Source organism: Petaurus breviceps, unplaced genomic scaffold, assembly GCF_028583685.1.
Source record: "Petaurus breviceps papuanus isolate PSGF00001 unplaced genomic scaffold, PetGlider_PUasm1.0 229, whole genome shotgun sequence".
Lineage (NCBI taxonomy): Eukaryota > Metazoa > Chordata > Mammalia > Diprotodontia > Petauridae > Petaurus > Petaurus breviceps.
This window is the reverse complement of record NW_027185903.1, coordinates 18,945,784-18,958,457: the sequence shown is the minus strand read 5'-3', so window position 1 is coordinate 18,958,457 and position 12,674 is coordinate 18,945,784. Positions and strand designations below refer to the sequence as shown.

The window sequence follows — 12,674 nt, the reverse complement described above, 5'->3', positions numbered from 1 at the left end:
TGTATCAGTTCCCCACCCCCCAGGAAGGCTCACAGGCCTGAGCATCACATCCTCGTGAGCAGTGTGGTATGAGCTCCTGGCTTGGGAACAAGGATGCTCGAAGCGTTCTCAGGGGAAACTATCATAATGTTGCAGTGTAACACTAACTAGAAACCTTGGGACAACTCCATCTTGTTCTAGGGAGGTTTAGGGAGGTTTGGAACATCCTGCCCAGTACTTGCACCCTGATAACAAGGATAGAGTACTCGGCCATCACATAGCAGGCATATGGGAACTAGGGCAATGGTGTAATCCCAACGATAGTGGCTTATGATGACTATGCAGCTTTTCACTATATATACTGGACTAAATAAATAAAGTTAAATAAAGTTGACTCTGCTTTACACCGAACTGGACCTGTCTCTTTAATGGTTATTGCAGCCTCTGGGTAAATAACTCCTTTCACCTATCTCTTTTCGACCTAACTTTTCCTTCTCAGCCCTGCTACCGAACAGCAGGGTTCCTCTCTACCGCTATCTCAAACTCTGCCGCAGTAAGGCAGGGGTCCCCTGAGCTTGGCTCACCACAGAAACCTATACTCTGAGAGGTGTGAAGTGAGTAGAAACAGAAGAACAAGCTATATGATAATTACAATATTATAAAAATAAAAACCAAAACCTTTCAAAGACTTAAGAACTCTAATTGATAAATGACCAACCTTGATTTCAGAGGACTGATGATGAAGCAGGCTACCACTCTTACAGAGAAGTGATACTCAAGACCCCACAACCAATGTAGGAATTTGTTTTAACTATACTGTACGTTTGGGGGTGGGCCCATACAGGGCCCAGGAGTAAGGTAGTCCCCCCCCCCCCCCCCCCCGCAAAAGCCCACAAAGAAACAAAAAGAGAAAGTCATTGAAGCATTTAAAAAAAATCATGGAAGAGAACAGAAGACCAGAAAGAATCACAGACAAGCAGGACAGCTTTGAAAGTTGCATGTTGAAATAAATTACTATGTATTTTAAAAGAAAAACAACCTGTAGTTAATAGATCCAGTTTCGTGGGAAATCTATGTTCTATTGTGTATATGGAAATATTATTTGGTGTTTGTCTAGGATGAAAAAAAAAATCACTCTTCATTAGAGGCAACCAGCCCTGCTTATGAAGAATACCCAGGTTGGTGGAGTCTTTTAGCCAGAAGAGGCCAACCCCATCACTTGTCTTTGCATACTCAGTACCTAGCACATTGCCTTGGCCCACTGTGGTTGCTTAATATTTATTGAAGTAAATATGAAAACCAAGCTCCAAATAGCCTGGAGGTAGTGGGAACAGTGGATTTAATCACTTGGACAACTCATTTCAGCCCTCTGAGCCACAGTGGGCCACAAATAAAAAATGAGCATATTAGACTAGTCAAGGGAAATTCCAGTTCTGGGACCTCAGGGTCATGCAGGCACTAAGTAGCTGAGCCACATCCAGCAGGATGGTTAGATGCTTGAGATTAGTCCTGATTCTTAGAGAAGAATTTTCCATGGGGGTGGGGCCTGCCCCCCAACCCCGCCTCATCTGAAGGTGGGGGCCGCCCCCTCCCGCTCCTTGGGGGAAGCGAGGAGGGCTCTCTTGGGGGCGGGGCGGGTCCGAGTCGCCCAGTTCCTGGTTTTAACCCCGGAGCACGGCCTGGGCAGCAGCCACAGCCGGTAGAGGCCTGGGCCGCGCGGGATGGAACCCGGCAGCGCGACCAGAGCGCCCAAGGGCGGCCAGAGGCCGCTCCTCTCCCTCCTTTTCCTTCGCCAGCTGCTGCTCCAGATGCTGCAGCTGCCGGGCTCCTGCGCCCGGGCCCCAGGGCAGCCCCACATTGTCTTCGTGCTCGCAGACGATCTGGGCTGGAACGACGTGGGCTACCACGGCTCCGATATCTTTACCCCGCATCTGGACGCGCTGGCGGCCGGCGGGGTGAGGCTGGAAAACTACTACACTCAGCCCCTGTGCACGCCGTCCCGGAGCCAGCTCCTGACCGGCCGCTACCAGGTAAACAGCGGCCGCTCCGCTGGGCGCCCAGCCTCGCCTACCTAGTCCGGCCCCTGCCTGCTCCTCCTCCTCCCCGCACAACTCCGCCTCCTCTTCTGGGGAGCCTTTCCCGGGCCTCCGGCCTCACCTCCAGCCCTCTCCGCTCCACCTCTTCTTCTAGGGACGGAAACTGGCCAGGAGGCGGGAAATGATACGAGCAAAAGGCGTTACTCTTTTTCTAAACGCTTAAATGGGCCTGGAGCTAGGGGCTTCGGTCTCCGATGTCTCCAACATTGTTACTTAACTTCCTCCTTGTCACCCAGACTAAGCCTGCTTAACTTCTTGGCTTTCAGCGACCGCGCGTTAGTTTCTCTTTTCCTAGGTTTTAGGTGGTTAGGCATCAGCTGGTGTCTAAAACAGCAACAAAAAGGCCATGGCGGGGGTGGGGTGGGGTGGTGGGAGTCTGGGTGGGGGTATTTAATGTAGACTGACCTCAGAGAAGGGGAGGGGAACTAGAAAGTGTGAAGGTAGGAGAGTTTTCTCCTCAATTTGATTACTCTGAAAACAGAAAGGGGGAGTCAGGGGAGCAAAGACTGGGCAGGATCCCCAGAGATGGGGCTTTGAAAGGGCAGAGGCAATGGGAGAAAGGAAGGCATATGATGGAGAACAATGTGTGATGTTACCTAGCCGTGCAGACAGGCAGCATTCCTCACATTCACCAGTGCATTCCCTTGGTGAAATTGCTGAGGGATTTTCCAGAATTCTGAGTCAATTCACAAAATACACGAATGAACCATGATGGTTGTAACTACCTAGGTGCTAACTCTAGACACGAGTAAAGTCAGTTCACTTTAGTTCCTTATTTTCTTTGGGTTTTCAGGTCTCCTTTTAGCATTAAAAATAATTCGTGTTTATATATTGCTACGTAAGGTTATAAGCAACTGTCTGAACAGCACCATTTACTCGTTTCTTCACGGTCCTGGTCTTTGAAACCTCTCTGATTAGAAAAAAAAAGTTTAGGCATGCACAGTGTTGATTAAAATAATTATCTTATGACCACTGAGAGGGCAGAAGCAATATTGTAAGGTCTATTGTTTAAATACTCAATGAGAATTTAGAGATTACTAAGCACTGGGGATACAGAAGGACAAAAACAGTCCTTAGCTCAAAAGTCTTACATTCTGGGAGGGGAGGCAACCTGTGTTTTACGTGTAACAGTTCAGATGGGGTCACTCGGTCAATTTATACTTTTTTCTTGGATTACCAGAAGGTAGTAGTTGGTACTCCCAAGGTGTAAGGGATACCCTAAGGGGCAACTCTTATAAAACTAGAGCTCATGAGCCCCTACTGGTGGGAGGCTTGCCATTAACAGTGTACCATTAGACATTATTAGTGTTTGGCAAGACATTTAGTAAGACATAGTGTGGAAAAAAAAAAAAAGTAACTACAGAACATTCCCAGCATAAACCATTCTCTCACAAAGACAGAGCCAGTGGGAAAAGTGGGTACACCTAATACATAAGTATTAAGGCACACATATGCAGGAATACAGGGCCAAGACAATAGACAACTGTGGTACAGTAGGCCCCCAACATCCATCCTTTCTTTCATGTGGAGCCCTCATGCCTTTCAACTTTTGCTTTCTGTGGCTAGCTCTCCCTTCAGACTCTCTTCTCTGTTGCCAGTGTCATGATCCTTGGAGCTCCCTTTGGTTTCAAATTATTGTCTTTCTCTATCCCTATCTAGAGTTCTGCACCTTTAACTGTGCCTTAGAGTCTCTTGAATTGACTCTCAAACTGGCTGTTTAAGGTATTTTCTTTTAGGCAAATAACTCAGATACTTGATGTCATAGTAATAGTAGGGGTGAGGGGAGAGAAAGAAATCCCTTCCCTTTTCCTTTTCTTCCCTAGTTCACTCTCCAAAACTGCATGTTTCTCCCAGGATTTTGCTATTTAAAATTCTTTAAAAATGGGTCCCCATCCATAGAGATCATTCCCTTTACTTCTGTCAGAGAAAGGTGTTCTCACTTCATTAAGGGAGCTTTGGATGTTAACACCTTCCTGACACATTAACACCTCATTACCTCTTGTTATCTACTCTTCTCTTTCTGTAGGTGGTGGAGACCCAATAACTTTTTCCTTATATAAGAATTACAAACAAAGCAGACCCAGTCTTGAATTCAAAGGCCCTAGCAGCTCATGGAATCAGGAAAGGCTTCCAGGGAGGGTAACACCTAAACTGAATCCATAAAGCTGGGTGATCCTATAGGCAGAGGGGAGGAGGAAAAGAGTTCCTGTCCTGGAGGCCATCTGAGTGCTGAGTGAGAAGAGCTGTGTGTAGAATATCAAGTAATCTAACCACCTAGAACCAGCTAATACAGCTGAACTGAGCAGTTCAGCTGAGTATGGGGAGAGGAGCAATGTATATAGGAAGAGACTAAATTGTAAAGAACTTTAAGTACCAAAGAAAGGATTTTTATGTTTGATCATAGAGACGTTAGGGAGCTATTTTAATTTATTGAGGATGGGGAAATTTGACCTGGTCAGACCTATACTTTAGGAAGGAGGATGTATTGGAGAGAGGAGAACAATTATTAGGAAGCTATTACAGTTGTCCAGGTGATTGATATTGAGGACCTGTACTTAGAGGGTAGAGTACAGAGTAGAGAGAAGGCAACAGGTACAAACCACCCTCCTGCAGAATCTCATTCACACTCACAATTTCAGCTAACACCTCACCCTAAACATTTTGTTATTTATCCTTTGTTCTCAAAGAAGACCTTGACATCAGGAATGAGATGCCATGACTTGCAAGTGAATTGGATTTAAGGGTGGGAGGGCTGTTCAAAGTCACCAGCCTCACTTTCTCTTCCAGAGCCATCTGGGTCCAGTGGCCAGATATAGATCAGGAGACTGGAGATGGCCCAGGATGCAGTGGAAGACCTTGGCCTTTTTAAGTTAAGGTCTTTCTGAGTTCTCACTTTGACCGAGGCAATACTCAATCAGTTATTAAGGCTAGTTAAGAAATGAGCCAAGGAATGGCCCATTTTACCTAATCAAAGAAAAAAAATCAGTCCCACTTTACCACCTATGTAACTCCCAAATATTCATCTCAGGCCCTGATCTCTCTTCTGAACTCCAGATCCACTCTCCAATGGCCTCTGGAACCTCTCTGCTTGGATGTCCTTTAGACACCCTAACTCCCCATGTGTCCTAGTCTCAGATTATTATCAAGTCTTTTTTATGTGACATTACATAATACAATATCTTATAATATTGTTGTACAATATTATACAATATTATTTATATTAAATAATAATCACAAACTGGTTTCTTCTGACTTCATTATTTCTACCAGTGATGCTGCCTTCCTCATGTTATAACATCATTCCTGTATTATGGTTACCAAGTTGTTGATAATCAAGTTATCATTTATGGATTCTACCTCAGTAATATCTTTCCAACCAATTCTATAATCCAATCATTCTTTTTTTTCCAAGTCAACAAATATTTATTAAGTGCCAACTATCTGTAAAGCACTAGAGATACAAAGATGAAAAAAGGGACTCAACATACAAAGATGAACAATGAGGTGTCCTTGTAATCAAGGACTTTACCTGGCAGAGCTTTCTAAATGGGCCTTCAAACACTGCTTTCCCTAACAACTTAGTGGACCAGTCAGGGGACCATCTCTGGTCGCCCTGATCTATATCTGGCCACTGGACCCAGATGGCTCTGGAGGAGATAGTGAAGCTGGTGACTTTGCACAGCCCTTCCTCACTTAAATCCAAATGCACTTGCAAGTTATGGTATTAGCTTCCTGATGTCATGGTCCTCTTTGAGAACAAAGGACCTAATCTGAGTTGTTGTCAATTTATAGACAGTCTCATTTTATAGACACAATTGCCATAGGTTCTTCAGTTCTCTCTCAAATCTTAACCCAATGATTTTTTAAAGAATATTGTGTCACACAGGGAAACTGAGGCATATTGAAAGTGGCAACAAAGGAAGCAACAAAGAAGGCTCCTGTGCAGTCAGGCCTTCAGACCTGGACCTTGAAATTCCTCCAATTCTCCTTTCCTGTTCCTTCCATCTGAACCTTCTTCTTACCTTATTTACTCAGGACTTGCAGAAAGAAAGAGCAGCTGCAAACTGCATCTGAGGGCAAAAGCAGATGAATATGAGAATCCCAGGATGTGGGAAGGAATTTTGGAGCATATGGTCCCCCAAAACCCCACTCTTTGGGAACCACTGCCCTTATTTTGCCCTTTCTTCTCTATTCCCTCTGCAAGCATCCGAATCAGGGCTTCATTATCAGCTTTGAAGTCTGGGATAAAATAAAATTTTGGAAAAAAAATTTAAAATCCTCCTCTCTTTTACCTTTCTGCAGCATTTGATAATGATGGACATGCATACCTGTTAGACACATTCTACTCCCTAGGCCAGGGGTGGAGGACCTGTGACCTTGAGGCCTAATGTGGCCCGCACACCCTCAAATGTGGCCCTTTGACTGAATCCAAACTTCACAGAACTTTTTGCTACCATTTATCATGGCTGTCTCATTTACTTCCATAGCTTTAGCTACTAATTTTTTGATTTGGTATGGATCTGTAATTTCATTTGTATTAGGGAATTGTTGATGAGGAAACTCCTCCCAAAGCAAATCGGCATCTGCTTTGCAAATTATACTCAGAAAGTTGTCTGGAGAACAGAGAGGTTAAGTGACTAGCCCATGGTCATACACCCAGAACATGTCAGAAGTAGAACTTGAACCTTGGTCTTCCTGACTCTGAGTTTGGTTCTCTATCCATTCTTAACACTTTTTACATTCTTATACTCTTTTCAACCACCATCTCTCTGCCAATCTCCCTCATTTGTTTCTCCCAGCCAGCTTTTCTTCAGAATTCCAGACCAGCATCTCCAAAGGCCTTGATCAGGATATCCCATCAACATCTCAAACTCAACACAGCCCAAACTATCCTTACCATCTTTTCTCCTAAAAACACCCTTCCTTTTGATGACACTGTATCAATCTCTAACTTCACTATTCATTTCTTCCATGTTTGGATTCTTGTGGCTACCCTTTGCTCTTTTTTCTCCCTTACTTTCCATAACCAACCTATTGCCAATTCCTATGACTTCTGTCTTTGTGACATGTTTTTCATATTTTGCCTCTTTCTATATTTGTTGACTCCACTCTAATATAGGCTGTCATTGCTATCTGTCTTTTAAAAATTGTAATTTTATTTATTTATTTTAGGTTATACTTGTGTGATCATATAACATATTTCCACATTAGTCATGTTGTGAAAGAAGAAATAGTACAAAAGGGATAAAAAGGTGGAAAAAACAAAGAAAGTGAAAATAACCTGCCTTGATCAGCATTCAGTCTCCACCAGTTCTTTCTGTGGATGTGGATAGCATTTTTCATCATGAATCTTTTGGGATTGTCTTGAATCATTCTATTGCTGAGAAGAGCTAAGTCCGTCATAGTTATCATCACACTGTTGCTGTTACTGTGTACAATGTTCTACTGGCTCTCCTCAGAGTATTGAAGTGACCTCCTAAAGAGCCTTCCCAATCCAGTCTTGCCCTTCTGATTCATCTGCCATACTGCTGCCAGAATATTTATCCTCATGCTTAGATCTCATTATGGCATTTTTCTGCTCAAAAATCTTTATTGGCTCCCTTTTAGCTACTGAGTAAGGTCAGATTTTGACTGGAATTCAAGATCAACAGTTTGGTGATACCCTGGCCTTTCAGTCTTAAACCTTCCCCACACTCTATGTTCCAGCCAAACTGGGCAGCTCTGCCCTCACCAACATTCTGGGTACCCCTGCTTTTATGCCTTTCCTGCAGGGGTTCTTAACCTGGAGTCCATGAATATGTTTTTAAAAATATTTTCATCTATATATTTCAGTAAAACTGGTTTCTTTCATGATCTTATTTATTTTATTTTATGCATGAAAAATATGATTTTGTGAAGGAGTTCATAGGTTCAAACAGATTGACAGAGGAGTCCATGACACAAAAAAGTCAAGAAACCCTGCTCTATTGGAAGATACCCTCTCATCCTCTTTGCCTGCAGAATTCCTACCCATCCTATAAAACTAAACTTAAACACTTTCATGAAACCCTCTTTGTTCCCCTCTTTTGGCAATAATCTCCCTAGAACTTTTTATCACATTTTGTTCTATATCTTCCTAATGCATTTATGCCCTTTATGGGATTGTAACTGTCTTTGTTACAAGTAACATGTCAAATCCAAAAGTATTTTTTAAACACTTAACTGTGTGCCAGGGACTGTACTGGTCACTGGGGATATAAGTGCAAAGAATGACTTAATGAAGCTTTCTCTCTCCTTATTCACTAGACTTTTCCCATGGTAAATGGTTGTTGACTGTTGTGGAATGAATATTTGTGACCTGGATACATGTGCATTTTAATAGCCACTTACACCATCTGCTGGCAGAAACTCAAACTAACATGACAAAATTCAATAATACAGACTGCGTACTACATATGAGATTGATTAGCTAATATTCACCTGGCATTTACCATATGCTAGGAGCATATATTGGAATGTAACAGTTTACATGGAGGCTCTTAATCCCTCAGACTCCTTGAACATGCCCATTTCCACATACCATGCACATTGCAACATGTATATATATATACTATGTGGAAACAGCACAGGGCTATGAATCAAAAGACCAGCTCTGACTCTGCCACTGATTAGCTCCTTATGGTTAGTATTCTTCATGCGTACACTTTGGCTTTCCAATTGGAATCCATTTTAATTGTTTTTCTTTAAAGACTGAAAAAAAAAAGAAAACTTTTCAGTTGACTTGGATGATGTACTTGATTCAAATAGAAATCTTCTCAAGACATACCAATTTCCTATACATATACCCTGGCATCCTATATTCCTTTACTTCAATACTTTAGCTGTTCACTGATTTAAGCTCTTATTGCTGTGAGCATTTCCTTCCCCTGAAGTAGAAACCAATGATTTAGGATCAGCTGGTTAGCACCGTAGATTGAATGCTAGGCCTGGAGTCAGAAGACCCAAATTCAAATCCAACTTAAGATACTTCCTAGCTTTCTGACCCTGAGTAAGTCACTTAACCTCTGCCTTAGTTTTCTCCTCCATCAAATGGGGATAATAATGGCAACCACCTCCAGGGCTCTTGTCCAAGGATCAAAAATATATTTGTGAAGCACTTGGCATAGTGTCTGGCATGTATTACATACTATTCAGCTATTGTTAGCTATTTAACTGTTATTAAATATTAAATTATTATTAAACTATTTAGCTGTATGTTTATTATTATTATTATCAGAACATTTTGGAGAGTTTTTGTGACTAAAAGCTTTACCCCTTTGAGACTAGTCTGGTGATAATTGTTTACCACCTTAGCCAGGGTGATCCTGTATCCACACAGTCTGTCATTGGGTCTGTTTTTGAAGCCCTTCTGGCTTGGGAGGACCTGTCAGGGCTTATCCTGGTGTAGTTTTTGAGAACCCAGGTTCATTTCTCTGCCTCAGGAAGGCTTCAGGGTGTTTTTTTGTTTTAAATTCTTTAATGTTTAGGCAACACTCAAACTTAGGACTTGGTAGCATATGACCAAGTTGCACGATGAGCTCATATTTTAACTAAAACTTATGGCTGGTGACAGCGGATGGCATTTCATCTCTTGCTTTTTATCTTCTTTATTCCTTTGGAGAAAGGAAGAGGATAAAATGAAGGGAGGTCTATGTGGTAGGCCTTAGTGAAAATTCTTCCTCTTCTACTCCCAACAATAGTTAAGGGAAGTAATTTTGGGCCTAGACCCAAACAGGTTATGTTTTCTGTCCCCATCAGAACCTGATAGTCCATGGAGGAGAAAAAAAAAGAGACTCCATTCCTAAGGGACACAAGCCTGCATTTCTTATTGTATTGAAAAACTAATTTTTATTGATAATTTGTATTTTTATATCAACTTTATTTCCAAATATGTTGCTCTGTTCCCTTCTCCAGTGAGCCGTCCCTTGGAACAGAAAGGGGAAAAAAACCAGGTCAGCCAAACTAACAGAGACCTCAGCCACGTGTAAGTCTGAGAGGGTATGCAGTGTTCTACTCTTTAAAGAAAGGAGTGAAGTGCCTGCATATTGTCATGGGAGAAATATCTTCTCTCTGAGTTTATGTCGTGGGTAACTGCTGCCAAATATATATTTACCACAATGTGGAAATTATGGAGATCAAAACCTAAGTTTTGCTCAAGCATGGGTTCAGGCCTCAGAAAAAACCTGAGCAATCATGAGGAGTCTGACAAGGCTTCTTATAGGCAAAATTACATGGGAGTGACAGGAAAAGAATTCATGATGCAATTTTGTACATTCCTCTTAGGCCATAAAAGTTAAAGAGAAGATAGATCCATAATCCCATACTTCTTTTAATGTCATCAAAGTTGAACAGAGTCATAATTATACATCCCCTAAGAAAACCAGCTTCCTTAAACAAACTGTAGGTAAACTAAATCAGGTTACAGATGAAAATGTTTTTAGAGGATGCACAAATAGGCTGATTATTGCCAAGGAGTCAGGGACAGCCGAGACTCTTCCTCTGGCTTCTTATCTAAGGAATGTTTAAGACTCTGAAGTAAATTTTTATATCCCATTGGACAGATCTTGGCCAGGTGAGGTAAATATTAACAAAAAAATTGGAGGGAATGAAAGGAAATTTAAAAAGTCCCATTACTGTAGATTCTGATACTGGTAAATAGACAACAGATAGGAATTTGCAAACAACCCAGCAGCCTCAGGGGCTTGGTGAAGGAATGCTTTATAGGAATATGTACCTGTAAGAACTACTCTAGTTTTCTCCAAGCTCCAGACAAGAGGGGGAGCAGGGAGAGTTGTACAAGGTTACTTTGGTGTTCTGCTCTCACTTCTTCTTTATCTCCATATCTCTCTTCCTTCCCCTTAACATCTCCATTCCTACTTCCCATCTCCAGTCCTCATTCGGCCAAGTCTCACTCTCCATACTTTCCCTAGTGGACAAAGGGGTCCTTAATTATTTGGGATTCAGTGTCTCCTCATGCCTGAGGACTTGGGGATAGAGTGAAAGGAACAATCTGGAAGGGGATTGTGGGTTATATAAGGAATGTCAGAAGTGGGCAGAAAGTGCAGTGGGGAGCCTCGGACAGGAGGAAGGAGGGAGAGTAGGCACCTCTAACAGTTTGCCATCTTCCTTTAAAGAAAAAAAAAAAACACCTGAGGAGTCAGTGATATTTACAAACCTTAGGTGCCCTTGTAGTCACGCATCTTAAGACCCAAAGAATACAACACATACATCTTGACTATAGAAATTTTCAGTTGCCATGCTTCCTTGTCTTTGAGATAACACTGGTCTTAGTTTTGCCCATTCTGAATTATTTTCTGATTGCATGTAATTTCAAGTATCCTTGATAAACATACTCAGGAAAAAGAATCATTTTATCAGACGGCAAAGGTTATGAGGGTATTCTGTATTTTGAAAGCCTTCTCTGTGGGTATTGAAGAAGGGGAAAGGAAATAAACATTTATCATGTCCCTACTCTTAAAACACTGCAAATTCGATCCTCATTACAACCCTGTGAAATAGGTTCTCTTATTATCCCCATTTTACAGTTGAAGAAACTGAGGAAGACAAAGGTTAAGTGACTTGCCTAGGGTTAAATAGCTAGTAGATATCTGAGGTCAGATTTGAAATCAGGACTTCTTATGTCCAGGCCCAGTGCTCTATCAACTGTACTACCTAACTGCTTCTAGAAGTATCTTCTGAGGAAATGGCTGTGTGTGTGTGTGTCTATGTGTGTGTGTATAACAGAGACAGTATGGAGTAGTTGAAAAAATTCTGGCTTTAGAATCAGAGGACCTGAATGAAAATCCCTAATCTGCTTCTAGCTATAAAATAAGCTATAAGTGGTTAGGGTATTTAATGTCTCTGGGCCTCAGTTTCCTCATCTATAAAATGAAGAGTTTGGACTAGACCATCTCTGAGGTTCCTTTGAATTGTAAAATCCTTCGACTCTTTTTGTGGTTCAGTCATGTCTGACTCTTTGTGACTTCATTTTCAGTTTTCTTTTCCATTTCCTTATCCATCTCATCTTACAGATGAAGAAACTGAGGCAAACAGTTTTATTTTTCCCTTTGTCACACAGCTAGTAAGTGTCTGAAGCTGGATTTGAACTAAGGAAGGATGAGTCTTTTTCCTGATTCCAGCCTGGCACTCTGCCCACTGTACCACCTACTTGCTTCCTGATCCTCATGGCATATAAGTTTACCAATGGCTTCCTGACAGCCCGATTTATATTTCTGACAGAATTATTTTTTAATCATGAGATGTTCCATTCTGAACTAGATGACTTACCATTTGTTATCTTCTGGTTTTATTTCATCAGCTTTTTTTATTCTCCCCCTCTTCCCCCCCAAAAAAAACCCCAAAAAGCAAACCCATACAGAACAAAACTTTCATTGGCTAGAATTTCCTTTTCTCTATCCCTTGGGTTCAACTTAGATTTCTACTTTTAAGAAAGTATCTGAACTGAAAGAATTTCTGGCTTGCTTATTCTTTTCTCCAAAGATGTCCTTTCTATCAGCTTAGTTGGCTACCTGCCCTCTTTACTAATCAAAACCAAAAATAAATAACTCCTTCCAGCAGCCA

The 12,674-nt window shown here is 41.8% G+C and overlaps 1 protein-coding gene across 3 annotated transcripts in view; it reads left to right on the top strand.

Annotated features, from left to right (window-relative positions):
- The first annotated feature begins 1,044 nt into the window (after positions 1–1,044).
- The window catches only part of ARSB (arylsulfatase B), a 305,283-nt gene continuing 293,653 nt past the window's right edge, over positions 1,045–12,674 (top strand). The window contains exon 1 of one of the 3 annotated variants that reach the window (XM_069096302.1): positions 1,045–2,009. In XM_069096302.1, the coding sequence (XP_068952403.1) occupies positions 1,701–2,009 (309 nt within the window). In that variant the 5' untranslated portion in view covers positions 1,045–1,700. The remainder of the gene's footprint in view (positions 2,010–12,674) is intronic. The other 2 variants (XM_069096303.1, XM_069096304.1) reach the window with 2 other exon arrangements.